At 31.6% G+C, this 27,872-nt stretch overlaps 3 protein-coding genes across 3 annotated transcripts; 1 reads left to right on the top strand and 2 right to left on the bottom strand.

Annotated features, from left to right (window-relative positions):
• Positions 1–457: 457 nt before the first annotated feature.
• LOC122301118 (DEAD-box ATP-dependent RNA helicase 15-like) lies at positions 458–5,535 on the bottom strand. Its single transcript, XM_043112222.1, has 12 exons — positions 5,279–5,535; positions 5,042–5,160; positions 4,210–4,310; positions 3,503–3,675; positions 3,101–3,332; positions 2,804–2,922; positions 2,439–2,495; positions 2,166–2,350; positions 1,296–1,440; positions 1,102–1,185; positions 948–1,011; positions 458–777 (listed from the first exon to the last, which is right to left on the bottom strand). The coding sequence occupies exons 2-12, from the start codon at positions 5,152–5,154 to the stop codon at positions 767–769; spliced, it is 1,284 nt and encodes a 427-aa protein (XP_042968156.1). The 5' UTR covers positions 5,155–5,160; positions 5,279–5,535; the 3' UTR covers positions 458–766.
• A 7,031-nt stretch (positions 5,536–12,566) lies between these two features.
• LOC122295433 (ethylene-responsive transcription factor WIN1-like) lies at positions 12,567–13,938 on the bottom strand. The gene is made up of 2 exons (XM_043104453.1): positions 13,785–13,938; positions 12,567–13,282 (listed from the first exon to the last, which is right to left on the bottom strand). Exons 1-2 carry the CDS (start codon positions 13,862–13,864, stop codon positions 12,805–12,807), a joined length of 558 nt encoding a protein of 185 aa, XP_042960387.1. The 5' UTR covers positions 13,865–13,938; the 3' UTR covers positions 12,567–12,804.
• Positions 13,939–23,547: 9,609 nt separating this feature from the next.
• LOC122301119 (phospholipase D alpha 1) lies at positions 23,548–27,818 on the top strand. The gene is made up of 4 exons (XM_043112223.1): positions 23,548–23,745; positions 23,990–24,089; positions 25,086–26,985; positions 27,136–27,818. Exons 2-4 carry the CDS (start codon positions 23,997–23,999, stop codon positions 27,567–27,569), a joined length of 2,427 nt encoding a protein of 808 aa, XP_042968157.1. The 5' UTR covers positions 23,548–23,745; positions 23,990–23,996; the 3' UTR covers positions 27,570–27,818.
• The last annotated feature ends 54 nt before the right edge of the window (positions 27,819–27,872 follow it).

The raw sequence follows: 27,872 nt of genomic DNA on the forward strand, positions 1-27,872 counted from the left end.
GAAATTAAATTAAATTTATCTCAACTCAATTATTAATAAGATCTTTTATTTTTTTAATTTCTTTTAAAAAAGTTAAACTTATCTATTATTTTAATATAAAAAATTTAAATTCATCTCAATAAAATCTATAAAATATTATTATTTATAAATTAATTAAACTTATCGCAACATCTAAGTGTAGCCACAAACAATTTTAGACGACTATTGGAAAATAAAGTTGTCACTTCTCTTCAATAAATATGCTCAAAAGGAAAACCTATAAACGGTAAGAAGGGTTTAATTACTTGCATGCATCTGGAACAGAAACGAAGATCAAATGATGATGCAAATACGAGTTGACATTATTAGTTTACATACTAGTAAGTGATAATCTTCATCATGCTTTGAGATACTTCATAGTCTTGTATTCATAAATATATAGATGACTGACAAAATAAAAATAGAATAACACCACAAATAGAACAATATTACAATTTTTTTCGTTCAACAAAAAAGTGACAACAATAATACAATTATACAACCACTGTATATACTCAAACACGAGGTATAAAAACAAAAATACAAAAAAAAAAAAAAAAAAAAAAGAAGTTGAAGATCTAATAAATCAGTACTGAGAAAATATAATCCGAATAATGGATTATTCGCTGAATATCAATGGTCTACATTTTATAAATGACTAAAACACAACTGGCCACTAAAGACCATCGCCACGGTCATTATCTTAATTATTGCATAAAGGCTTGTTCTCGCCCCAAAAACCAATCCTTCACGATGGCACTGCATACAAAAGAAGTTGAAAATTCAGAAACCAAAACATAAGGGATCAAAATAACAGCTGTAGATGGTCTTGTGACATGCATCCAATCTAACTAGCTTATTCAACATAAATTTTTCTTTTGAATCCAATCTTAACAGTATTTTTGGTTGAGTGCTAAAGATTATCTTACTATAAGTTGAAGTATCAATTTGCTCGGGAAGCTCCTTTATGTCCACCTCAAACCTTGATTGAACCTGGAAAACAAAATGCTAAACTCTGAAATCAACATGAAAGCGTAACTGGAAGGAAAACAAAAGGATAATAATTTGAAATGACTAAATTGCCTGATTAAGGACATCTGAGTCGCCAGCAGACGAGACAAAAGTAATTGCAAGCCCCTTGGTCCCAAACCTACCAGCCCTTCCCACCTGTGGAGATGAAGTTATGGCAACCCCGGGTGACAGAAGGAAGCAAATTCAGTGACAAACTAGTGACAATACCAATAAAAAAACACAGATCATTGGAAGTAAGAAAGTACCCTGTGTAGGTATGTATCAGCAGAATCTGGCATGTCATAGTTGATAACAATGTTAACACGCTCAATATCAATCCCCCTCCCAACTAAGTCTGTTGCAACGAGAATTCTTGATTGCCCCTCCTTGAAATTCTTATAACGTTTCAACCTGAAGAAAATCAATACAGAATCAACCACCAACTAAACCACTCACTCCACTGGGCTAAAAAGATAGAGTGCATTTCAATATTCCTTACTGTCAATTCTATCAACCACCAAGAAAACTACTCTCTGCCAAGTAAAAAGATACAAGTCTCTTTCATTATCTAAAATTTTGATGCTAGCAATCTGATCATTAAAAAATGCTAGATAAAATTATGATTGAAAAGGAGTATAATAAACAAGGAAATAAAATATTTATGAAGGAATACATTAGATGGGACCGAGAATACTGACAACATAAGGTTGGGGATCAATGGTGGATGTAAAATCTAACCAAATACAGTTTTGACCAACACCCTCCTGATAAGTACTGTCTCTTTCCCTCCTCAACTCCTACACTTGCACCGATTCTAACCTGAACCAAAACAAAACCCAAAACACCCTCTCTCTTCACTGCTCCCATTTGGAAACCTGTCCCACGTGTCCACAAGATTAGCTACTTCTCATAAGTTACATCAACCAGCCAACAGATCAGGCATCTCTCTCCCACAAGTCCCTAACCCACACGTTGTCCAGCCACCAGATTAGCTACTTCTCACGAGTTAGCACTAGTGATCTGCCGGCTTTCATAGAAGTAATCACATTGGCAAAACCCAATGTGCCCATTAGCCTCCCTCCCACCCCCTTTCTTTTCCCATCAATATGGTGGGGCCAAAGGAAGGTTTTACAAACCTTTCCTCCTGAGCCATTCCTGAATGAATGCAGATAGAGGGGAAGTTACACTCCTCAAGCAACTTGTTCAGCTCAGCTGCTCTGTGGACACTTTTGACAAAAATGACAACTTGATTGAAGTCCAATGCATCAAGAAGATCATTCAATTTGCGGTTTTTCTCTGCTTCTTTCAATAAAATGTAGTGCTGCAGAGAGAGAGAGGACAGGCATTAGTTGATGAGCAACAAGCAGTCAACTGATGAAAGAAATCTTGCAATAATGTGTTGAAGATACCTGTACAAGACCATGAAGAGTCAACTTGGTCTCATCATCAACATAAATCTCCATTGGCTGTAACATTAAAATGAACCAATATCCTCACTTAGGCCCACAAACACTATCGCTAAATTAAATAGCCAAAAGTGTCAAGGATAGGATTGCACCCACAGAAAGAAGTGAAAACAAGGAGAAATAAAGTACTAAAATCATTCCACATACTGCAAGTTCTGGGCATGATTGCCTTGCCAATGGCAGGGAAAAATAAGAACCAAGCCACAACAGTACAATCGATACATAACCAGCAAAGCAAACACATTACAGGGAAAAGATATCAAAACTTCGTATTTTTATTACCACCAAAGAAAAGATGATGGTACTACCTCTTGCATAAATTTTTTGCACACAGGACGAATCTCCTTACTCAGAGTTGCTGAAAACATCATTACTTGCTTGTCATGAGGAGTCATCTTGAAGATTTCCTGCACATCTCTCCTCATGTCTGTAAAAGATACAAGCATGTGGGGAACAAAAAAAAAAAAATCACATAAGAAAACCATTTACAGTTAACTAAATAATAGATAAGAGTAACTGAAACAAGATAATTGCAAAAAGATTCAGATTTCAGAATACATAAACAAGGGGCTAAGAGATGAAGAAGAATAAGAAGATGATCATACCAAGTGATTCTAGCATCTTATCACACTCATCAAGAATGAAATGCCTCACATTCTTTAACCCAAGATTTTTATCCCTGGCTAGAGCCAAGATTCTTCCAGGTGTTCCAACAACAACATGAGGGCATTCATTTTTCAACATATCCTTGTGAATCTTAATATTCACACCACCATAGAAGACAGCAACCCTGATGTCGGGCAAATAGGTACTGAACCTCTCAAATTCATGACAAATCTGAAGAAGTTATAAGAAAAAGAGAAGATATTATTACCATGTAAAACTACAACACTGAAAATCTCTCTAAAAATTCCAACATTGAGATACATGCACATGGAAAAATCATTTTTAGGATTCTGTAGCACCACCAAGGGGCACTTATCAACTATAAGAATCAGTTGACCTACCTGGTAAGCTAGTTCTCTTGTGTGGCAAAGAGCAAGAGCTGCAACTTGACCAGCAACAGGTTCGATCTGCTGAAGAGTGGAAAGAACAAAGACAGCAGTTTTCCCCATCCCAGATTTTGCTTGACAGATGACATCCATTCCTAGGATAGCTTGGGGGATGCACTCATGTTGCACTATTGAAGAACCAAATAAAATTGCACCAGACGAATCCTCGGTAAGTATTAATGACCGTCCAGGTTCTTTTAATGGAAAGCTTTAGCAAACCAGTTTTCTGGCCCAAATCATGAATATGGTAGTAGTAATTACCTGCAAGACATCAAGTAGATAAATATATATATATAAAAATAAAATAAAATAACCCATGTCAGCACACATAATATGCAAGATAAGACAAGATGCAGCAAGCATGTAAGTAAACAGAACATCTCAATTCTTCAGTCAGATAACCAGTACAAACACAGTCACCAATATCAACAAAATAATAAGCCTGGATGCCATCACAGATATCATATATCACAGATAAATTACGAGCAATAGTAAGGATCATTGGGGAAACAAAAAAAAAAAACCACCCAAAAAACAAGCAGGCAAAATGCACCCAAGAAGATAAATTAACAGCAATTAAATGTTCGCTCAAATTTCAGCAATTTGGCATGATATTAAGGCTCCCCGTTGAGATATTATGAAAATATAGATTAGAACTTTGCCTTCCGATGGATGTTCAAATCCTGAATCCACAATGGCTCGAAGAAGCTCTGGTTTCAACAGGAAGTCTCTGAATCCCGAACCGTGAATCCCAACATAGCCCCTACACCAGCAAAGAAAATATAATTAGCAGATTAGAAAACTAAGTTGACACATTAGTTCAATATATTTGTTAAAAAAATACGAGATGCGGAAAGTAAAAAATTGTCTCAATGTAATAGGAGGTTTCACACCAAAATTGGACCATCAAGCACCTACAATCACAAAATCAACGTGTAACCAGAAAACACACATGCAAACCCTCTGAAAAAGTTTTCTGGACAAAATGCTGTTGTAGCCAGACGGACCTTGCTAAACACTTCACCGAACCAATGCCAAATGAGTGATTAAGGTAATACCACATTAGATCAAAATTCTTAAAGCATTTTTAGGGCAATTTTGTCAACATACCTCACCAAATTATTTCAAACATACCCAAATCTTGAAAATCCTACCTTTTAATTACTAGACTTGAAAACCGAACACAACAGATACAATGCTTTTACTGTCTCCTACAGGTACAGTCGTACTTTTCTTGGTTTTATCATTAGCCAAGCAGGGAACAAGCAAGTACTAAGCACCAAACAGATAAAGCCATTTATGATAATAATAATAATAATAATAATAAACACTACAACACAAATCAAGACGCGAGCCTCGTATTTTATTTTATTTTATTTTTCTCTTAATTTCATTTTTTCTCTTCTATACGAGGATTTTCTCGGTAGTCAAACACATCACAAATGGGAAATCGAATATCAAAAAGAAGAGGGAGAGAGAAAGAGAGACACTAACTTCTTGGCGGAATCAGCTTGGGGTCTGGCTGAGGCGGAGTCGAAGGCCTTAGGGTCATCTTCTTCAAAGTCGACGAGCTCTTCCTCGTAGTCGTTGTCCTTCACTTCACCCATCTTACACTACAAACAAAAGGGAAAAGACACTAACTGAATTATTATAGAGTTTAGGCTATGGTTTTCTTGAGCACTACCGAAAAAAAAAATTTTGAAGAAGTCTTGATAGTTTGTCTTTGCCAACCTTTTCGCTCTATCAGCGAGATAGTGTGTGTTTTAGGGTTTTGCAGAGTAACTGAGCTGTCTATAAAATTAAACCAAGAAAGAGACTGAAAATTAGAGAGAGAGAGAGAGAGAGAGAGAGAGAGAGAGAGAGAATTAGGGTTGTCAATTGGTGAAGAAGACCGGAGAGCGGGGAAATCAAAATTTCGACCGTTAACTAGGATTCGTGTCATGCATGATTTCCGACTCGGATCAAATCTCTAAAAATTGAATTCCTTAATTTTGGTCATGTGTCCACAATTGATAATAAAAATTATTAATTTTAAATACTAACATCTATTCCATTCAAATCAGATTCAGTTAATAAATCTAAGATTCACCAAGGAAAGAGAGTATGTTCACAAATAAGAGAAAAATTATATCATACATTTTATATATAATTTTTTTAAATTTTTATTTTTAGGCTATGATTAGTGAGATCACCTCATACTACATTATGACTGTTCATTCTTATTTACAAGTTATTTATTATTATTTTTTTATTATTTATAGATCATTTTAGATTATTTCAATATTCAAATGTAATCTTAATAAATAAATGTAACAGCACCCCAAAGGTTTCTTTACAAGTAAATGGAACAATTACTAATTGACATAATTTCATGAGTAATTACTGACTACAGTAACACAGAGAGGGGGGGCAACGTTAATAAACTATGTTTTGATGATAGCATGTTAAATTACCAACATTATTTAGTCATTGAATGTTCAAACCACAATGAATTGGTAAGTATTATAACCACCGTTAAGATCCAACCTGCATTAACATTATACTGCGTCGCTAGCTTATCTTTCTTGCCAATTTAATTGTTAAATGCCGAGAGATGACATGTCAAGTTTATTTCATGGAATTGGGAAGTTTTTCATTCAAAGAAGATCAGTTGGACTCTGACGTGATTTTAATAAAAATGAGATTTTATTAATAAAAAGTAGTTTATTTTACTTTTTTTTTTTTTTTTTACGTGGGGTTTATTTTATTTTTTACATTGTCTATTTGAAATTAGTACAAATTATTTTTCAGATTATCACATTTAATTGGCATTTTATAATTTTAACAAAGAATGAATATTCAGTAATCTACATATATATATTATAAAGATCAATTTATAAACTGATATGATATGATAAAGTGTATTAAATTATAAAATAACTTTTGTTATAAAGTATATATATTTTTATTAGTACTATTATAAAATAGATATGACGTACGTATCACATTAAGGTAGGGTTTGGATAGTAAGATAAGATGAGATAGTTTTGAATGAAAGTTAAAAATTGAATAAAATATTATTTTTTTAAATTATTATTATTTTTAAACTTGAAAAAATTACATTGTTTGTTATATTTTATTTAAAAATTTGTAAAAATTTTAATTATGAGATGAGGTTGATTGAAATGACTTATAATCCAAACTAAGCCTAAGTCACACCAGTTTATTATAAACTTACATATATATGATAACGTGTAGACCCATCACTTTCCATTTGAGTATGGCATATAAACATAATTACGTTTATAAGTCAATTGGTTTTTGAAGTTAACTACATTAGTTCTCAACATAAACTTAATTGATATATTTAAGTTTAAAATACACTTAAAAAAATGGAAATTTGTGATTAATTTTTTGCAACGAAATAGATTATTTGTGACTAAAACAAACACATTTTAACTAAAAATAATCATTAAACTGAAAATAATTAACTGTAAATAAGTAGTGTTTTTGTAATAATACAAGAAGGTACGTACGTATCAACCTCCCTTGATGGGCCATATAGCTAAACTGATTTATGATTAATTGATCTAGAGTTTGTTAGCTAGACACCTGGCACCACACTTGATCATAACTCATGAGCACAGTCATGATCCGTGTAAAAGTACTAGCTCGCAGCCAACCCCGCTTGATGGGCCATATAGCTAAGTTGTCGCGACCACCCGCGCGCATATGCTTATTGGAGTACTGGTTGTGACCACGCCATAGGAGATAGGCCATTTGGCCCCCACGCGGACGTACATTCATTTTCGCAAGGCAAATCTAACCATGGTTATAGATGTCACATTAGATGGCCATCTCGCGAGGATTTATATATTGTTGACAAAACCATCACACAAATGGCGCAATCCACCTTTGAGTTGTTTGTTCTACGTACGTACTAATTAATTAGCTAACCAACCACCCTACTTTTTTTTGTTTTTAATTGTCATTTTGTTATTTTCTTATAATTTTTTTTAATATAATGTGACATCTAGCCAATTGGATAACCTGCCTAACGAAGACAATATGTTTAGCATTACTCGTTACATATAATAATGAATATAAATATAATAATTAACACGTGATGCAGTAAGTTTATTTTTATTATGTTTATTTGTAGTTCTATTAACACATCTCATGATCCAAACCACAGATAAAGTATTTTAGTTTTCCAAACAAGAAATGTATTAGGTAGCTAGCTTGGTTCCTCTCTCCACCCAAACAAAATCACACGGTCACTACTCGTTGTCGTCGAAAATAATCATTTTGGTTAGAAAAATCAATTTCTTTTATAGTGGATTTTTTGTTTTTTTTATCACTAACATACAAGCACAAGGTGAAGTACTTGCAAAAGAAAAAGGAGACTAAGGTAGTGTTTAGATAATGAGTTAAGATGAGATAAATTAAGATAAAAGTTGAAAATTAAATAAAATATTATACATTATAATATTATTATTATTTTGAAATTAGAAAAAATTAAAATATTATTTCTTATATTTTGTGTAAAAATTTTAAAAAATTATAATAATAAAATTAAACACTTTGATAATATTTAAAATGCTCAACTAATTAAATTCTGGGCATTATGAATAAGCTAATTAACTTGAGGACTACGGGTACTGCTGATCTTATATACAATTTTTTATTTAATAATCTTAATTATATAATATTCGTATTCATCGGGTGGCCCTACGACTACTAATTACCTAAAAAGTACTTAATTAATTAGCATTAGGGGTGAAAACGGTACGGTCTGGTTGGGTTCGGTCCGATCCGATTCGGTCCATCATTTTTTCGGTTTATCATTTTTTTGGATCGGACCAGACCAAATATCTAGTTGGTCCGTTCAGTCCGGTTCCATTCGATCGGTCCATTCGGTCCGATCCAATTATTCTTTTTTATTCATTTTTTCTAAATAAATCAATTAAACATTTTATTTAAATTACTAAATTAAAATTAAGTAAATTATTAATATAGATTATGCAATTAACTCATTAAAAAGAAATTTTATATGATCAATGATACATATTATAAATTATATATACATACATAATACATATTCTAAATTATAAATTATATTTATATATAAATTATAATATATATATACTATATACATATATACATAACGGGGAATTCATTAGGTTAGTTAATTTATAATTTACCAATTGTTTTATATTTACTTACAATTTAAGTATTTTACAAAACATTTATCTAATAACTTTAATTAGATATAAATGTAGATGTTAGTAATTAGTTAATGGTGAATTAGTTATAATTAATTGATAATATACACTACTTAATTAATAGAATATTATCTTGTAATTACATATTTAAAATTTTATATTATAAATAAGAATAGGTTAGATGAAAATTACATAATTAATTATATAAAATAATATATATATAATAAAAATATATATTTTTAATTTAGTCGGTCCGGTCCACTTCGGTCCATAGAATCATGGACCGTGGACCGGACCGAACTAGTTCGGTCCAAGGAATCATGGACCAAACCCTAATCCTATATTTTTCGGTCCGGTCTGAACCGGACTAAATCGATCGATCTGGTCGGTTTTTTCGGTCCGGACCGACCGTTTTACAGCCCTAATTAGCATGATGCTACTATGCTGCATCGGTGGTAGTGGTACCGTTCAAGTGTGACGTTTGGTAATTTTTTATTTATTTAGTAATTAAAAAAGTAATTTTAAGTATATTAATGTATTTTTTTTATTTTTTAAAAATATTTAAAAAAATTTTAAAAATATGAATTTTTTTTTTAAAAAAAAAAAGCCTCGGTGTTCTCAGCAATTAGAACTGCGCAAGAGCTGGACGGTAGGTTAACCGGACCCAATTAATTATAGACTGCATGCATGGATCGGTCATAAGATCGTTCAGTTCCACGAACTGATCATTCGATTTGAGTATGTCAAAATCCATGCGTGCAGTACGTACTAGCTAGCTAGGACTCTGACGATCTACTGCATGTATGCACGATCCAGGAGACGGACCAATTCCTTAATCCAAAACCCACTTGCATACATGATAACTAATTAAATAATTAATAATAATAAATGGACATAATTATAGTACTTAGCCCTAATTAATATATAGAATTATACAAATGAACTAGTGCTGGTACAGCAACTAACCACTGTTCATTATAGATAATAATTCTACTCATCTTAATACTTCCGCGTATACAACTTGATCTAATAATAATTAAACACGTGCATCACTATCTAGCTAGCAGCTAGTACTCTAATTAATTAATAATACGTACGTACAAATTAAGAATTGTCAATATTGGCTAATTATAAATCTCATCATGATCATCTTGAATCAAACCCGAAGGCTAGCAGCTCCTACTTACCATAAAGCCAATAATGAGTCATTATCTAGCCAACCTAGATAGCTAGGACAACATAAATGTGACTAATTTTGGGACACCATCGAGCCAACCTAGTACCTGATCGAAGCTAGGCGAAATATTATGTACTTGTTCTGCACTGCACCCAGTCCTGCATGCGAAGAACCAGATTCATAATGCAAAGTTCCATTTTTCTTACTAACATATATATGTATTTATGGTTGCGGAACTGCACAAATTTAAGCCATACTGGCATACTGCGCGCGCGCGCTGGCCTGTGTGCGCAGCCAAATTACCGCGTGAAGTCGTTTTATATATATATAGGAAGTTGGTCTACATGAAATCTTGAGATTTTACACGATTTAATAGTACTTGATCTACGGCCATTTCCATCTCATGAAAATTAAGATGCAGCACTAATTATATGGGATGAGATCGAGGCAGGTTTTGAGTTTGTTTAACTCGATCCAGCAGCCAGCAGGCATGCGCATGCAGCCTCGGCTAGGCGCGATGGCTTACATCTTGGAAAAAATATGATTTAGACAATTTTTTTCCCTAAAATTGACTATAGATTGTTGTAGTACTATGTACGTACGTAAGTACTCTGTAAATCTGCAAATGAAAGAGCTGATCATGCACTGGAAATGAAGGATCGGCGATTCGGTGATCAACCAACTACCTGAACCACTTCAAGTGATCCATGGAACTTTCATGATCATCTTTTTATAAGAGACAAATGTCACGTACGTAGGGGTTCTGATACTTCAAAATCTGCGATTAATTTCCATTACCGTGCGAAGGCTTGAAAGGTCCAATTCATACCTATAATGATGATGGGGGCCGGGCCGGGGGCGTATGATAATGAACACAGGATGATCAGGAATATTTCAGTACTATTTGTCACAGTGCATTTATGATATATTATTTTCAAGTACAAAGTCATGCATGGTTAGACTACGAACGTATAAGTGATGTACTAATATTTGAGATCAAACCAAAGCGATTTTTCCGCATACGTTACCCTAATTAAGCCATTCATTCATGAAATCAGTATATATATATTTGCTAGCATATATACTGCACCATCAATTCGAGTGCTCTTCAATCATTAATGGTTGTGGCATCAATGAAATAAATAACCATTAATTCTAACTACTATTTCAATAGAAACGATCGAGGCCGTTAGTTTTCTTCTTTTTTTTTTTTTTTATTAAGATCAGCAGATCATTCATGTGTAGGAGGAAATAGTACTTACTCTAACTTGAAGGCCGCAACTAATTAATTACTCTTTTCAATGACACTACTTAAGCATGAGTATAAATATTCATGTTCGTATTATACATTACAAACGTGAGCATATATATATATGAGCGTGTATATATAGTACTTTATACTTTTTTTTCCCTTCTCCATTAGTTTTAGTTTGTTATAAAAGCTTTTCTGGTACCTAAGGGAAGAGAATTTCCTACCAACAGTACACGTCAAAAATAACTAGTTCTAGCTAATAGCTTAGTTAGAAAATACTTTTTTTGTGGGGCGAAAGGTGCATTGAATCAATACTTTTTCCTATGAAAAATATATATGTTTCTCACGATTACTTACTGTCAGAAATAGTAGTAATTCTCACTATAAGTATGCTCGTGTTGAAAGTATTTTCTATTGCCAAATAATTATAGAGAGTCAGCTACGGCAAGATTTTATGGGAAAAAATAAATTCCGGCATAAATAGATGCTAATTGCAATGAAATCACTTGCAGGAAAAAGTACTATTTTTTGCAGTGAATGTTAGCTGGCGTTATATATTAATATTAAGAAATTCATGATCAAGCATGTCTTAAATATCAAGATTAATTTAAGTATTCGCTGATCACAATCTAGCGAGATTTAGATGATCATAAGTGTCTCGCATCCATAATGCATGATTTCTAGTTATAAGGATCGAGTCATTAAGATTTAAGATCATCCATTACAAATACCATTAGCGCCATCACACAGTACTACTCACATTTATATATTAAGTACTAGTATAGGGTCTCGATCTTGAACAAATTGGGATCCACGATTTGATGTTTGGAATTATATATATATATAAAGATATTTACAACCGTGAATTATGTAATCACTAAGTAATCGTTTTGAAAAAAGTGAATAAAACATGAAATTTATATGAAAAAATTAATTTTTAATAATATATCTCATTCTTTTTTAAAATGATTATGCGGCGTTTACGCACTTCACGGTTATATGTAAAATTACTCTAATTGAAGACACATTGGCAGTGCATGCATGCTTCCATAAAATATCCTTTATTCTGGATGTCATGATGATCAGGAAAATGAGTTTTGTTCCAAATGTCGTGGGAATTAAGCAAATTAGAATCCAATATCCTTATAAAACCTTTTTTGATTTTAGAAACCAAAGTCCTAATTCATAGAGATTCATCTTGTGAGTAGTTGTACGTGATGTGCGCGTGTGTGTAGACCGAAGTAATTTCACATACAAGTTCCTACGTACAAACAAAACACGAGAAGATATATAGCCAAAGGATTTTGAATTTGTTTAAAAATAAAAATAAAAATAATAATAAAAAATAAATAAAAACCGACCATTAATGGATCGAACACAGCATCATGAAGGGAAAAAACAATTTATTTTCATCACGCACTTGTTAAATTAATTATTGCTGAATAAAACCCCAGTACAACATATGTGGGAAGATAGACATACCCTCTTGGTGGGCTCAATTCAACAAATCTCTAGTTTGAACAAAGGAATTACACAAGCAGCAATGGCGACAATGACCCGAGCACATGGAAGCAACATCGTGCTTTGGTCAGCCCATGTGAAGTTGACAGTACTACCAAGTTGGTCAATTTCTGTTCAGGAGCTCCTCGATCATCTGCAATGCAACTCTCTTCTCCTCATCCATCCCATCTCCACCTTGATCCGGCTCCTCCTCACGATCCACTTCAGATGTCCTTGCTGCGGGTATGTTTTTCTCGGTCACCTGTCCATGTTTATCTCCAAGCTCAAACATCATCACCCAATTCGCATCAGAACAAGACCCTGCACGTTTTTGCCAGACTCCAATGTGGGAATTCTCTGTGTCAAGCCTTAGGCAAGTGAGTGAAGGAGACGGGGATTTGCAGCACTTGCGTAGCTTTGCACTTAGGATTGCAGAAACTGCAGTTGAAGAGGATGTAGAGTTGTGATTAATGTTTGGCTGATTTGCGACGATTGGGAAATTTGTTTTGGCATTAGGGCCACTCATCAAAATGGCTGCCTCGTCGTAGGCTCGTGCTGCCTCTTCTGCAGTCTCAAATGTCCCAAGCCACACCCTTCTTTTCCTACATCACATGCAGAAAGAAGCTGATTCGATAATCGATATGCATTTTGTCACATAGAACTAATAATGCATGAATAATGATGGAATAAGTTTTAGGTTAAACAAAATCAACTTAGATCAGTTTGAGAGTGAATATGCAGTTGGCCGAGTTCTTCTTAGCGCAAGTACCCCTCTGAATTCTATAGCCCAAATTACAAAAGGCCAGAGACACGGCCGCGTTTGCTATAGAATCGATCCAGTCAACATGTAATTAAGTCGCAGAAATCATGAATCAAACCCTATAATATTTTGTATGTATACGTAGTACTAGTACTTGTTCACAGTATATCGATCCAAGGATTCTCCGATTCCGATTACTACGAAGAAAGAAAAGGAAAAAGAGAAAAGAAAAGTGAATTAAGAACTCATGTGAAGCTAGCAATTAAGCATGTGATGTGGAAATTATAAAAATTATGAGAGAAAATACATAGCAAGTACTAGAGAATTATAAGTCGAGAGAATACAGCAATGGATGTCGGATCTCAGAGACCCAAGAGCCCCAGTGGCGCTGCCTGACACCTCTGAACTTCCTTGTCTGTACCATGTTTGTCAAAGCCAATGCATATGGCTGAGAGAGAGAGAGAGAGAGATGTAGAATTGTCGTAAAATGAAGAAGACGTGTACATATATATTTAATAACGTGTACGTACGTACGTACTATAATAATGCGGGTAGAGGGTGTTAAACAAACAATTACAGAGCTTAGAAAATTTATAACCAAAGCTAAATAAGTGATAACCGGCCTGTAACACTACTTGACAGCATGACTTCCTTAACTAAATGCATATACATATATCTATATATATAGAAAAAATATAGTTGCAAGCACAATTGTGTACTAATCTGTATACTAATATGATGTGATTGGTCAAAAAGTAAATTTTATTGAAAATAATGTTAATTTAAATTTTAAGTATGAATAAATCAGTATTAGTACACAGATTAATGCGCGACTGTGCTTATATGTAGCAAAACTCATATATATATATATATATATATATAGCATGCTTCATGAGGCGGCCTGCGCACATCCAGCTTTGTGGTCTGGACCTATATTAAATATGTAAGTATATATTTAACTAAAAGATATGATTAAAAATAAAAATAAATTTTACAAGATAAAAGATTTTTTTATTTTTTCAAAATAAAAAAATTTATTTTAACTTCAAAATAGCCCCAATATTCTAAGATTTTATTCAATATAGTTTTATAAATATAGAAAATGGCCCCCCCAAAATATTTATAATCTCCATATACTTTTTAAAATTTTCTAAAATTTCAATATACTTAAAAATGTCTCTCTCTAATGTTTTTTCTTATAGTTCATAAATTTTGTATAATTTCTATTTTCAAAGATGTGGTCTTACAAAAATTAAATTAAAATTAATAAGAAAAATAATAAACTTATTAGTATGGACCCTAAAGTTTTTTGTTATACAATAATAGGCTTCTTAGATGTATGGAGTCTAAATTGAAATTAATGCAAGAAAAATCATTTAAATTTGATAGTCTATATGAAAAATAGTTGAGAGATTTTATCATCTATACTTCATTAAGTAAGAAAAGAATTTATTCGATGTCTCAATTATAACATTATATATTTAATGGGACACAAAAATATCTAGGTTTTACCTAAAATATAATAAAATAACTTATATACTAGAATAAAAGATCATGACCTTCTACAATATCACTTGATAGTTTTTATGAAAAATTAAATTAAATTCAAAATATTTCATTACACAAATAATAATGGATATATATTATCTTATAAAACATTATCGTCATAAATCTGAAACATATATTAAGTTATATTTATAGAATCTTATTTTTAAGTGTATGTCGTAAATTATTAAGATCCTATTTTATATGTACTAGTATTTTTATAATTTTTTAATTTCTATTTATTTTATATAAATGTGTCACATGGTAAAAAAAAATTAACCCCTTCTCAAAGAAATTGCTGGTTCCGCTACTGAATATATGAATTGGCGCACAAACTTATCTTACCTAACAAAATTCTAAATAATAATAGCCACGAGGTACGTGCGTGCACCACCTACATACATGGCAGTAGTACGCCGGCCATAAAGTTTCTCAACTGCATGGCATATGTCAATATTGACATAATTTTATGTGGGGCTGCTTTTCTGTACCATCACCCCCAGCTTGTCACTATTAATACTATAACAATGAAAATCTTGAATCAACATAATTAATTAATCATATATATATATATATGCTGCGCCTATTAATTATCATATCTGTATGCATACTCGAAAGATCAATATTGAGTTTCATGAGTGACGGCCTTACGTGTTACAGAACCAATGCCAAAAGTGTGGCTCATGTCGATCTGAATTCTTGCTGTCTCACTTGTTTAAAAAAGCTCACAATCTTATAATGAAGATAATTACATGCTCAATAATTGAAAGGCAGATCACGTCAGTATTCTGTACGAGCAATCATCAATTTCATGACGATGGCAGCGTTATTAGTCAGTTCTGATCATGATCTTTTGAAAGGTCGATCGATGCTTTACACTGTACAGTACTGAAAATGGAAATCAATAATTCATATGTTAATAAGTTAAATACCGAATATCATATATTATAAATATATCCTTCCGGATAGAAGTCAAGCAACTTTTTCTGTGTTTTACTAGATAAGTGCTTAAAAGAATGAGTAATATTATATATAGTCGTGAAGTGTATAAATATATATTATAAAAATATCGTTCTGGATAGAAGTCAAGCAACTTTTTCTGTGTTTTATGAGATAAGTGTTTAAAAAAAAGAATAATATTACATATAGTCATAAAGTGTATAAATATAGTATAATTATTTTAAAAAAAATATTAGTAAGATACATTATTGTTAAAAAAATAATTTTCTTTTCGCATGGGTCATGTATTTATTTATTTTTTTAAAATGATTATGCGACGCTGACATATTCACGACTGCAAATATCAATTCTCTTAAATAAATAAGAATTATGAATTCCTCTAATTTTTTTAATATTATTTTTTATTTTGTAGTAAAATGGAAAAATTACCCATTCTCAAGTTGAGAAGATAAGAAAAGTTAAATGATTTTTGAATAATATTTAAAATGATCTGTTTAATTAATTAGTTTTTGTCTGAATTTAAGAAACCGAATAGACACTGGAATTAATTAGAGTATATATATATGGAATTTATTGAACATTTATATCATAATCCGTGAGCATCGAAAGCAATGGACCAAGGATACCACGAGATTCAAGTTTTATAATCACAAAATATTGCAGCTTTATGAAGGAAAATTTGTTCAGTCGCACGCATGCCGGTAAAAGAAGGGAAATCACGCTGCAATAAGTTATTGTAGCGGATTAGAGAAAAAAAAAGTTATTGTAGCGGAATTTGGTACGGAACTTCTGGATAAATATAGCTAATTATTTTTGCAATTCTATAGGTTCGTGAATTGAAAACGGTGCAGTATTTCAAGAACGTACAATATTGCAGCAGCCATTTTTAGTCTACTTGAATTGAATCTTCTAATTAAGCTGCTACCAGAACTGCTGCTGTAGACGGACCACGCATGCTTGCACAACTTCTAATTAAAACCACAATATTGCATCCTAGCTAAGCTACAACTTACTATATATATATATAATATAGCCTTCTTTTTCTCATTTTTCTGGATGCCTATGAGGTACTTGTATTAATATTTTTGCTAGCTAGTTAGGTTTCTTAATAAGTATAGTGTTAGATGCACAAAATAATTATACAAAAATACATCTACAAAATAACGTAGATTTATATGATGATTCGTTATATATACTTTATAATAAAAATAATTTTATATTTTAACATACTATATTAAGTCATGTCACTTTATAAATTTATTTTTATATCTAAAATATTTCTACTAAAAAACCCAAATGTACATACAATACATATATACAAAAACAAGTAATATTTATATATTCAAAATAAAAAATTCTATTCATCATTCTTACACATCACATATTATATATAATTTTTTAATTTTTAATTTTTTTCTCTTATCAAATATATGATGTATGAATGATGAGTAAAATAACTAAATTAATTTATAAAAAATAAAACAAAAATATATATATATATAAAATAAAAAATATATATGGTGTATAGAAATTATGAGTAGGAAAACTCATTCACACGGCGAAGTTGTCTCACTCATTTCCTGCGCAATGGAACTAACTAATTATTTCACAACTAATTAATCAAGTCGTCTTGATTATTATTTCAAAGCCCCTTTTTTACCCTTTTGAGGAACAAACTCTAGTTTATAAGGCAAGTGCATGCTAGCTAGCGAAGAGAGCTCTCTCACCTTTTTAGGATTGAATCAAACCATTAGAAGAACTCCGGTACCGTGCTGGTCACACAGCTAATCAATCAATATTGTCAAAGATATAAAATATAGTTTAACTCTTTTTATCAATTTAAATTTTTAGATTAAATACTTATAATTTTACATAATATCATAGCAATTGTCTTGAATTTAAATATTGAGTACTCTACAGCTTTATTTTATTTAATTAAATATTTTATGTGTTGAACCTAATTATTAAATAAAAGTCTGAACTATATATGAAAAAGAATGTTAAGATATAAAATAAAATCTAAAATATCTTTGTCTCAATTTCAAATATACAAATTATTTGTAAAAATGTGAATTCCATTTAAAAAAAGAAGAAGAAGAAGAAGAAAATTTCACATTTTTTTCATAGTAAAGTCTACCTTTTTTATAACGAGCTTATATGATCAAGACTTGTATATTTGAAATTTGTACGTATCATTTCTTTTGTTAGTGTATACTGTTTCAACATCTTCTTCTATGATCGCTAGCTAACATTATCAATATGTGTAGCAATATTAACATGGTTAACGTTTGGGTTGAATTCTTATTGAAACTGGAGACTTTAGACGAGGGATATGTGTCCCATGACAAAACTCATGGAATATGTGTTCATTATCCAACGATTTTAACTAATTTTAATAACAACCGGACCAAATCAAATCTATTATTAAAAATTTTTCTTGGTTGCTATGCATGATTTTATTTCTTTTTGTATTGAATCTTCTTTATTCTAGAATTGAAATTTCAGTCAATAATGTCCTTGTCAATTTGTTGGGGGCTTCTCGCTGGCCTCAAAGTGGCTAAATACTTTTTTTTTTTTTTTTCTCTTTCCATTTTTCTAATTTAACAATTTGCGAAGCTGCTCATGAAGTACATACAATGTGAGATCCAATTAATATGCTTATTTATTAAAATGTAAATGGCAGTTTTTTAATAGTAATCAAATTTTATTATTTTTGAAAATAATTATATAATATTTATACATTTCACGACTATGCCTAACCTTTTAAATGGTAAAGTTTAAGCTCACAGATTAAGGGTCTATTTGGAATTATGGTGAGAGATCTAAAAAATACAGTAGAACGGTATAAAGTGTTTAAACAACAAAATTTATATGTTCATTAGTTTTACATCAAAGTATTTTAAAAAAAAACAAAAAATTACGTTTCAACAAAAGTATCAAAGTAATGCTTTTTGTCAAAAGCACTTCATAAAAAGTAATCCATATTTTATCATGCTATGTACATTACAAAATGATCCTCGTTATTTTAACACAATAACAACTTTGTCCATCTATACTTTTTACAATTCTTATATAATCTTTTCAAGACTTTGCTTATTAATTACTAAAAAATTTATTACATTATTTTTGTTATTATTTTATTATAATATTTTATTTTTATCAAGTATATAACCTTTTATATCATTTATATCACAAAAAATAATTTTTTAATTTGTTTCTAAATAAATATAATATGTTCAAAAATAGATAATAAATAATAAATAATTTTTAAATAATAAAACTTAACATATTAAACTTTAAGTTATAAACCTTCAATTAAAAACAATATTTTATACTACAACCCCAAAAATGCACTAAATAGTCGTGACAAAGCCCCTGGCCCAACTCACGTGGCTGTACTCGGCCTGCCTTAAGACCCGCGATAATAATAACTCCCAGACTCGTACTTGCAATAAGCCTGAGTGTAATTTTCCTATCAAAATTTATTTCCAATTTATCTGTTGAATCCATATCACTGTTATTGGAATATCTTATAAGATAAAAGATAATAATAGATAGTATATGAGCCTTTATGTTATTAAAAAATAAGAAATTTTTATTTTTTATAAAATTTTAAATGAGTTTCGATTACATCATTAATTAGTCATTTTAAAATATAAATAATGTGATTTAAATTTTCTATTTTTACAGTTATACACATTGCTTATTTTTTTTAAAACTAAATATTAAATAAAATCTCATAAAATGGGTGCGGTTAAGCTATTTCTTAATAATAACATTAATTATATCAATAATCTTACCCATGACACTCGTCTAATTTTTCATTATAATTATCTCAAAATTAAAGCTACTTTGGAGATACAAGCGTTCTCAACTATTATCATGATCATTTTATTTTTCAAATGTGATTTAAATATAAAATATTTTTTAATTTTAAATTTTAAAATAAAACACACAAAACCATTAAAATTTTTCAAATTACGTAACAAAATTTATATTGTAACAATATTTTAATTTTATAAAATTTATATTCAATCTTTTATTTATCATTTCTCAAAACACATAGATAGTGAGTTAAGATAAGATGAAATGAGATGAAAGTTGAATAAAATATTATTATAATCTTATTTTTATTTTAAAATTTGAAAAAATTAAATTATTTATTATAATTTGTGTAAGAGTTTTGAAAAGTTATAATAATTTGATAAAATGAGATGAGATAAGTTGAGACTGAGAGACTCTCTCAATTTAAACAACTCCAAAATTATCTTAACTTAAATCATTTCACTGTTATTTAAATAATCCTGAGATATTTTAAGTGTCCAAACGAGTCCGATTTTGTTTGTACGTCAAGAATATATTAGATGATCTAAATCTATATGTGAATAGTAAAAAGTAAAAATGTTTAAGTGGATTTTGTGAATCCCATTGAGTTGTGTTTGTATCTACATAGAAGATTGAGATATATTTTAACTTTTTATGAAAATTTAAAAAAATAATAAATCTTATTAATTATATTTTTTTATTTACATAAAAAGAAGGGATTCGATCATTGATTCTCTTAGGCCCCGTTTGATTACATAGATGAGATGAAATGAGATGTTTTAAATAATAATGAATAAAATATTGTTATAATATAATTTTTGAATATTAATTTTGTATTGGGATTTAAAAAAGTTAGATTGTTTATTATATTTTGTATGAGGATTTGAAAAATGTGTAATGATGAGTTGAGATGAGATGAGATGAGATTTTTAGTTTTAATTAACCAAAGTAAGAAACAAAGGCGTGCTTATTTTTTATTGTTGTTGACATGTTGTAATTGAATAATAATAAAATTTTCATAAATAAACAGTATTTAATTAAGATGAAAAAAATAAGATCATCTCATATGAAATAAGTGGTGCGTCTTTGGATGGAGAGTATATATAGATACGAAACTAATTTAAATGATCTAAAATTACCTTAACATTTAAACAGGTTTTCTCTAAGTTTTCAACCATTCTTATAGAAAAATAATAAAAATATCACTTTTTAATATTTATATTTCTATTATAACATTACGTATCACTTTTTAAAATTTATATATAAAATATAATAAATAATTTAATTTTTTTAAATATAAAATAATTATATTATTAAAAAAATTATATTTTAATAATATTTTATTTAATTTTAAATTTTAACTTGAAAACCTATATCTGAATAGAATGTTCGGTGGTTTTCCACCGTTGTTTATTTCTTTATTTATTATTAAAAATAGTTAAAACCTATATCTGAATAGAATATTCGGTGGTTTTTCACCGTTGTTTATTTCTTTATTTATTATTAAAAATAGTTAAAACCTATCTGAATAGAATGTTCGGTGGCTTTTAATTATTAAAAAAATGATAGTAAGTCCGAATTCCGATGCATTTGAACAAGAATGTGATCAATATTATTATTTTTTTAATAATATTAAAATAAATTATTCTGCCGAGCCTGGTCACGTTCTCTACTTGAAGCATACGTGTCAGAACTCAGAAGTCCAACAAGGGATAGCGTGTCAGGAACGATTTTTTTCAAAAACTACGTGCCCATCTTTTGACATCACTACTTGAAAAAAAAAACTAAAAAAGAATAATATTATAAAAAATATATCACTTTTAATGGCCTAGATGATTGTTTCTCTCCCAATGGTAGCCGTTGGATCCTCCCGTCGGCAACCTCGTAAGTCGGGTCTGATCCAATCCTGACACGACTCGGAGACGTACTGCGGCGGCTCAACTTTATTTTTGTCACTTCATTCTTTATTACGTTTTTCGCGATTAAATAGTCGGTGGATCTGCTATTAATTAAAATTTAACTCCACATGTTGCGGCGACTCAACTCCGATTTTTGTCACCAATAGTTATTAAAAAAAGAGAGGTAAAATTCAAACTTTAGTATAGTTTCATTCCTTTTTTTTTTTTTTTTGTGATTAAATTGTAAGATATGTTTTGTATTGAAATTTATAAAAGTGGATATATAGATTTAAAATTTTATTTAATGTAATTTTATAATTATTTATTTTTTAATTTTTTCATATTTTTTGAATGATATGTATTTATAACGTGCCTTGCCGAGATTAACCTAAAAAACATATTTATTTGATCAGCCAAAATATCAGATATCAAAATGCTGATTAGACATAAACAAGAGTCCAAGAAAATACAGAATGAGAATTGAGGCCGGTTGGGATAAAAAAGTGATAACTCGTCTCAAATTATCTTATTTAATTTTTATAATTTTTTTAAAATTTTATATAAAATAATATTAAAAAATAAAAATTTATTTAATATTTATTTTTATCTAAATTTATCTCATTTCAATTCTTTATCTGAACGCACTTAAAACTCATTTACAACAAATAAATTAAACAGAGACAAAGTAATTATTAAAATCTAGACCAAGTTAGACTTTAAACGAATAAAAATAAATTATTTTTTAATAATAAATCTTTTTTTTTAAGAAATAAGTTATTTTTAATTGTTTTTTATTTCAAAATTTGCTTAGCCTTCTTGTCCTTTTAACTTCTAAAGAGTTTGTCAAACAAAAGGAAGTGGGGTTCCCTGGTTGTCATCTAGATGGTCGGACATCTCGCCTTCATTCACGGATGAAATCTTTCTCACTCTCAATCAACGATAAAGAAAAAGGAGCTTTGCTTTCCCACTGAGCCACTCCAGCCAACTACCACGTGGGAGGGACACGTCTTTGTGAAAAAATGTTATTTTATTAAAGAGTTATGTCATGTCTGAATAATGAATTTAAAGTTTGTAACTTTAGTCCATGATTTGGTGGTAAACAGGTAAAGTAATCATGGTCTTCCTTTTTCTATCTCTCTACCTCTAAACGAGTCAAAACACTATGTGATTCGATCAAAGAATATTTTTGTAAAATATATGAAATATTCTTCATTTGGCAAGAGTTTGCCATTAGGACGTTGAATTGTTCAAACAATAAATATTAACCAACTCTATAACTACACCAAAACATCTCATTATTAATTTTATAAGTCAATTCATTTCATTTAATTTATTAACTATAAATTAATTATATAAAAATAAATTTATAAATTGACGTGATTTAATACAGTACGTTAGATTGTAAAATAGATCTAACGAATAATATAAAGTCACGTTATTTTATAAATTTAATATTCATTTGTATATATAGTACTTTTATATGAAAAATATTGTATTATATCATAAACATGATTTCATTTTTAGTTTTAAATACTTAAAATATCTTTATTATAAAGTTAAAAATAATATTGTAAAAGCATGAACGCAAGGTTATTAGATTTATACCATCTTATATAAATCGAGCTGAATTTTTGTTAGAGTTACATGTTTTAATAGTAGATCATAATTTTATATTTATAAATAATTCCTATTAATAAATGAATTAAGATAACGACAACGAGTGCACCAATCTTATCCCAAACAGTTAATCGAATAATGTTGTTCATTAACCTCCATCTTTAGGACATTGAACGTGATTAAAAAACAATTCCATTTTTTTATTTTATTTTATAATTTTTTTTCGAAGGCCATTATCATCATTGCATGGCATTGCCATCATATCGTATTCCATCCCCGAAGCTCCACGGGGAACTATTTTAATAGCAAATTTCCCTGTTTTAGTGGATCTTTCTCTATGTTCCCGTCGTCTCAGTGTGCTGCATTCATCGAGTGAACCAAAAGCGGATCGCGTCCTCTCCATTTTCAGATCTCTCTCTCTCTCTCTCTCTCTCTCTCTCTCGCAAATCGCAAACCCAAGGTTGGTTAATCTCTCTCATTTATAAACTGATAATAGTAGTAATTAATTGATCATCGTCTTTGATTGATCTACCGTCAACGACTAATATTACACTCCAATTCCAGTATCCTTTTGGATTCAACACTTTTAGGTCCCTCTGCACTCTGATCCGACCATTCCTTCTGTTCTGGCCCTTATACCTGATATTTTCTTCTTTGTTATTTTTGCTTATCTTTCTCTTAATTTTGGGTTCTGGCGAACACAGGTGAGAAATGGAGAACACTCCGCTACATGGCACGCTTCACGCTACGATCTTTGAGGTGGACGAGCTCCGCAGTGGCGGTGGCCCTAGGATCTTCCGCAAGGTATATGTTTATTTTTCTTTTTACTTCCTTTTCTACAAAATTTGTAGATGTCAGCTAGGATCTGAGTCAATCATTGTGATTTGTATTATTGATTTTTTTTTTTTTCCGACGAGCTATGTTTTTGTTTTGTTTAGTTATTTAAGTTATTTTGATACTTATTTGGTATTCAGAGTTATTTGTTATGGTTTAATGTAGATATGTCTTTGGGGAAAAAATTTATAATCGCGATGATCGGCGATGCAACGACATGAGTCAATTGAAAAAAACACATAAACATAGGATGTAGAGAATATTAAAAGAAACCTTTTTAAGATGAGTGAATAAGTTTTTTAATCATCTTCTGAAGGGTGCAGTCCAAGTACACTTCGAATATTTGTGTTCTGACTTCTGACTCGTAAATCTCACTTGAATTGGACATGTATGCCAAGCATGCACTTGAAAAAGGGAAAAATTGTGGAAACAAATGGTTGATGCTAGATGCAGATGGTAATTTCATTGTTTGAGAACGAGAAACTGATTTTGTAGCTTCTAGTCTATGACTATCTGCTTCAATACTTCTTTTCATAAACTCAGATTTCCTTTTGTTTTCTTCTTTATAGATTTTGTTGTGGCACCCAGATTTTGTTAAAGATTGTGGTTCTTATTTTCCTTTCATTTGTTCGTTCTCTTATCAAGGGTCTTTTCGTTGCAATTTTTATCAGCATCTGCACTATATGAAGATCCCATCAGCATTTAATATACTACACTGTAACCAATTTGATCATTTGTGTCTATCGTCAATTTATTTCATCTCTGGAATATGATGCTTGTTTCTGGACTATAGGTTTTCCAATTTGGAAGGTTGTTTTCCTCATTCACAGACTGGCATTTCATTTTCAATTTTAAAAGCATTGGTTTATTATTTATCATTTATTTTTTTGGCTATTACTAACAGTATCAATATTATTATTTCTTCCTTTCATTTTTGTAATTTATTAGTGAAATTACACTTTGTAGCTTATGGAAGGTATTGAAGAGACTGTTGGTTTTGGCAAAGGGGTTACTAAACTCTATGCAACTATCGATCTAGGAAAAGCTAGAGTTGGTAGGACAAGAATTATAGAAAACGAGCATAAGAACCCCAGGTGGTACGAGTCTTTTCATATTTACTGCACCCATATGGCTTCAGATGTTATATTCACCGTCAAAGATGATAATCCAATTGGGGCAACCTTAATCGGAAGAGCATATGTACCTGTTGAAGAAATATTGGATGGAGAAGAAGTGGATAAATGGGTTGAAATATTGGATGAGGAAAAAAACCCTGTACATGGAGGTTCTAAGATTCATGTCAAGCTACAATATTTCGACGTTACAAAAGACCGTAATTGGTCTCGGGGTATCAGAAGTCCTAAATTTCCTGGAGTACCATACACATTCTTCTCTCAGAGAAAAGGATGTAGGGTTTCTCTGTACCAAGATGCTCACGTACCAGATAACTTTGTTCCTAAAATCCCTCTTGCTGGTGGGACATATTATGAGCCCCACAGATGTTGGGAAGATATTTTTGATGCAATCTCTAATGCAAAGCACTTGATCTACATTACTGGATGGTCTGTGTATACTGAAATTGCCTTGGTAAGGGACTCAAGAAGGCCAAAGCCTGGAGGAGACATCATGCTTGGTGAGCTGCTTAAGAAAAAGGCAAGTGAAGGTGTTAGGGTTCTTATGCTTGTTTGGGATGACAGGACTTCTGTCGGTTTACTGAAAAAGGATGGATTGATGGCCACCCATGATGAAGAAACTGAACAATATTTTCAGAACACTGATGTGCACTGTGTCTTATGTCCTCGAAATCCTGATGATGGTGGGAGCATTATTCAGGATTTACAGATCTCTACCATGTTCACCCATCACCAGAAGATTGTGGTGGTGGACAGCGAGCTGCCTGCTGGAGGATCACAGAAGAGGAGAATTGTGAGCTTTGTCGGGGGTATTGATCTTTGTGATGGGAGATATGACACTGCCTTTCATTCAGTTTTCAGGACATTGGACACTGTGCATCATGATGATTTTCATCAGCCCAATTTTACTGGTGCTTCAATCACAAAAGGTGGTCCAAGGGAACCATGGCATGATATACATTCCCAACTTGAAGGACCCATTGCTTGGGATGTCTTATTTAATTTTGAGCAGAGGTGGAGAAAGCAGGGTGGTAAGGATTTACTTATTCAGCTCAGAGAGCTTGATGATATTCTTATTACCCCATCGCCAGTTACATTCCCGGATGACCATGAGACATGGAATGTGCAGTTGTTTAGATCCATTGATGGTGGGGCTGCTTTTGGCTTCCCAGAGACACCTGAAGATGCAGCCAGAGCTGGGCTTGTTAGCGGGAAGGATAACATCATTGACCGAAGCATTCAGGATGCTTATATTAATGCTATTAGACGTGCAAAGGATTTCATTTATATTGAAAATCAGTATTTCCTTGGAAGCTCCTTTGCCTGGAGTGCTGATGGTATTAAGCCTGAGGATATTGGTGCCCTGCATCTGATTCCAAAGGAGCTTTCACTTAAGATTGTTAGTAAGATTGAAGCAGGGGAAAGGTTCAGAGTCTATATCGTTGTCCCAATGTGGCCGGAGGGTATCCCAGAGAGTGGATCAGTTCAAGCAATATTAGATTGGCAGAAGAGGACAATGGAGATGATGTATAAAGATATTGTTCAGGCTCTGAAAGGCAAGGGCATTGAGGAGGATCCTCGGAACTATTTAACATTTTTCTGCCTTGGAAATCGGGAGGTAAAAAAGCATGGAGAATACGAGCCTTCAGAAAAACCAGAACCTGATTCAGATTACATCAGAGCCCAGGAGGCCAGGCGTTTCATGATCTATGTACATTCCAAGATGATGATTGGTAAGATATGCCACCACAATTGAACCCTAGTTAAAAAAAACTAATTTTCCACTCAAAGTTTGAACTCAAAAAGGATTTATTCAACTTCGGTGATGTTTCTTTTGCCTCGATATAAATTATTTCATTGAAATGACCTATGTGTTTTGGCAGTCGATGATGAATATATAATTGTTGGATCTGCCAACATCAACCAGAGATCTATGGATGGTGCTAAGGACTCTGAGATTGCAATGGGAGCCTACCAACCATATCATCTGGCCACCAGGCAGCCAGCACGTGGCCAGGTCCACGGTTTCCGTATGGCACTGTGGTACGAGCACCTTGGCATGCTCGATGATTCCTTCCTTCAGCCAGAAAGCGAGGAGTGTATCAGGAAGGTGAACCAGGTTGCTGACAAATATTGGGATCTGTATTCAAGCGAGACACTTGAGCATGACCTGCCTGGTCACCTGCTGCGTTATCCCATTGGGGTAGCCAGTGAAGGAGGAATCACAGAGCTACCTGGATTTGAGTTCTTCCCAGACACCAAGGCTCGTATTCTGGGTGCGAAATCTGACTACATGCCTCCAATCCTTACTACTTAGTGGTATTTCCTTCTTGGTTAATCAAAGTAATAACCTTCTGCACCAGTCTTTACCGTTATGTTAGTTGTGCAATAAACTCTTCTTTTGTTTTCTTTTTTTAATCTGTGATAATCTGAGGAGATTATTTTTCTGTCAGGATTTTTAGAGATGTGGTAATGCTGTGTGCTTTTGATGCTGACGAGTATAATAGCTTTCGAGTATTGTTTGTTTAGCCCATAAATGCTGCCCCCCTTCCCATTTTTCTTTTAATCAATATTGTCCTAAGTGTTAATATTGAATATTTCTTACCGATTACTTGAAGAT

This window comes from Carya illinoinensis, chromosome 2 (assembly GCF_018687715.1).
Source record: "Carya illinoinensis cultivar Pawnee chromosome 2, C.illinoinensisPawnee_v1, whole genome shotgun sequence".
Classification (NCBI taxonomy): domain Eukaryota; kingdom Viridiplantae; phylum Streptophyta; class Magnoliopsida; order Fagales; family Juglandaceae; genus Carya; species Carya illinoinensis.

Bases quoted from the DNA above. Each gene is read 5' to 3' on its own strand.
- LOC122301118 (XM_043112222.1), bottom strand. From the start codon at position 5,154: ATGGGTGAAGTGAAGGACAACGACTACGAGGAAGAGCTCGTCGACTTT. The intron at 2,496-2,803 runs GTAGTACCATCA...TTAATGTTACAG, and splicing joins GCAAAAAATTTATGCAAGAG to CCAATGGAGATTTATGTTGA. The intron at 1,441-2,165 runs GTTTGTAAAACC...GATTTTCTTCAG, and splicing joins GGAATGGCTCAGGAGGAAAG to GTTGAAACGTTATAAGAATT.
- LOC122301119 (XM_043112223.1), top strand. From the start codon at position 23,997: ATGGAGAACACTCCGCTACATGGCACGCTTCACGCTACGATCTTTGAG. The intron at 24,090-25,085 runs GTATATGTTTAT...TACACTTTGTAG, and splicing joins GCCCTAGGATCTTCCGCAAG to CTTATGGAAGGTATTGAAGA. The intron at 26,986-27,135 runs GTAAGATATGCC...GTGTTTTGGCAG, and splicing joins ACATTCCAAGATGATGATTG to TCGATGATGAATATATAATT.
- LOC122295433 (XM_043104453.1), bottom strand. From the start codon at position 13,864: ATGGTACAGACAAGGAAGTTCAGAGGTGTCAGGCAGCGCCACTGGGGC. The intron at 13,283-13,784 runs GTATTCTCTCGA...CATGTGATGTAG, and splicing joins GAGATCCGACATCCATTGCT to GAAAAGAAGGGTGTGGCTTG.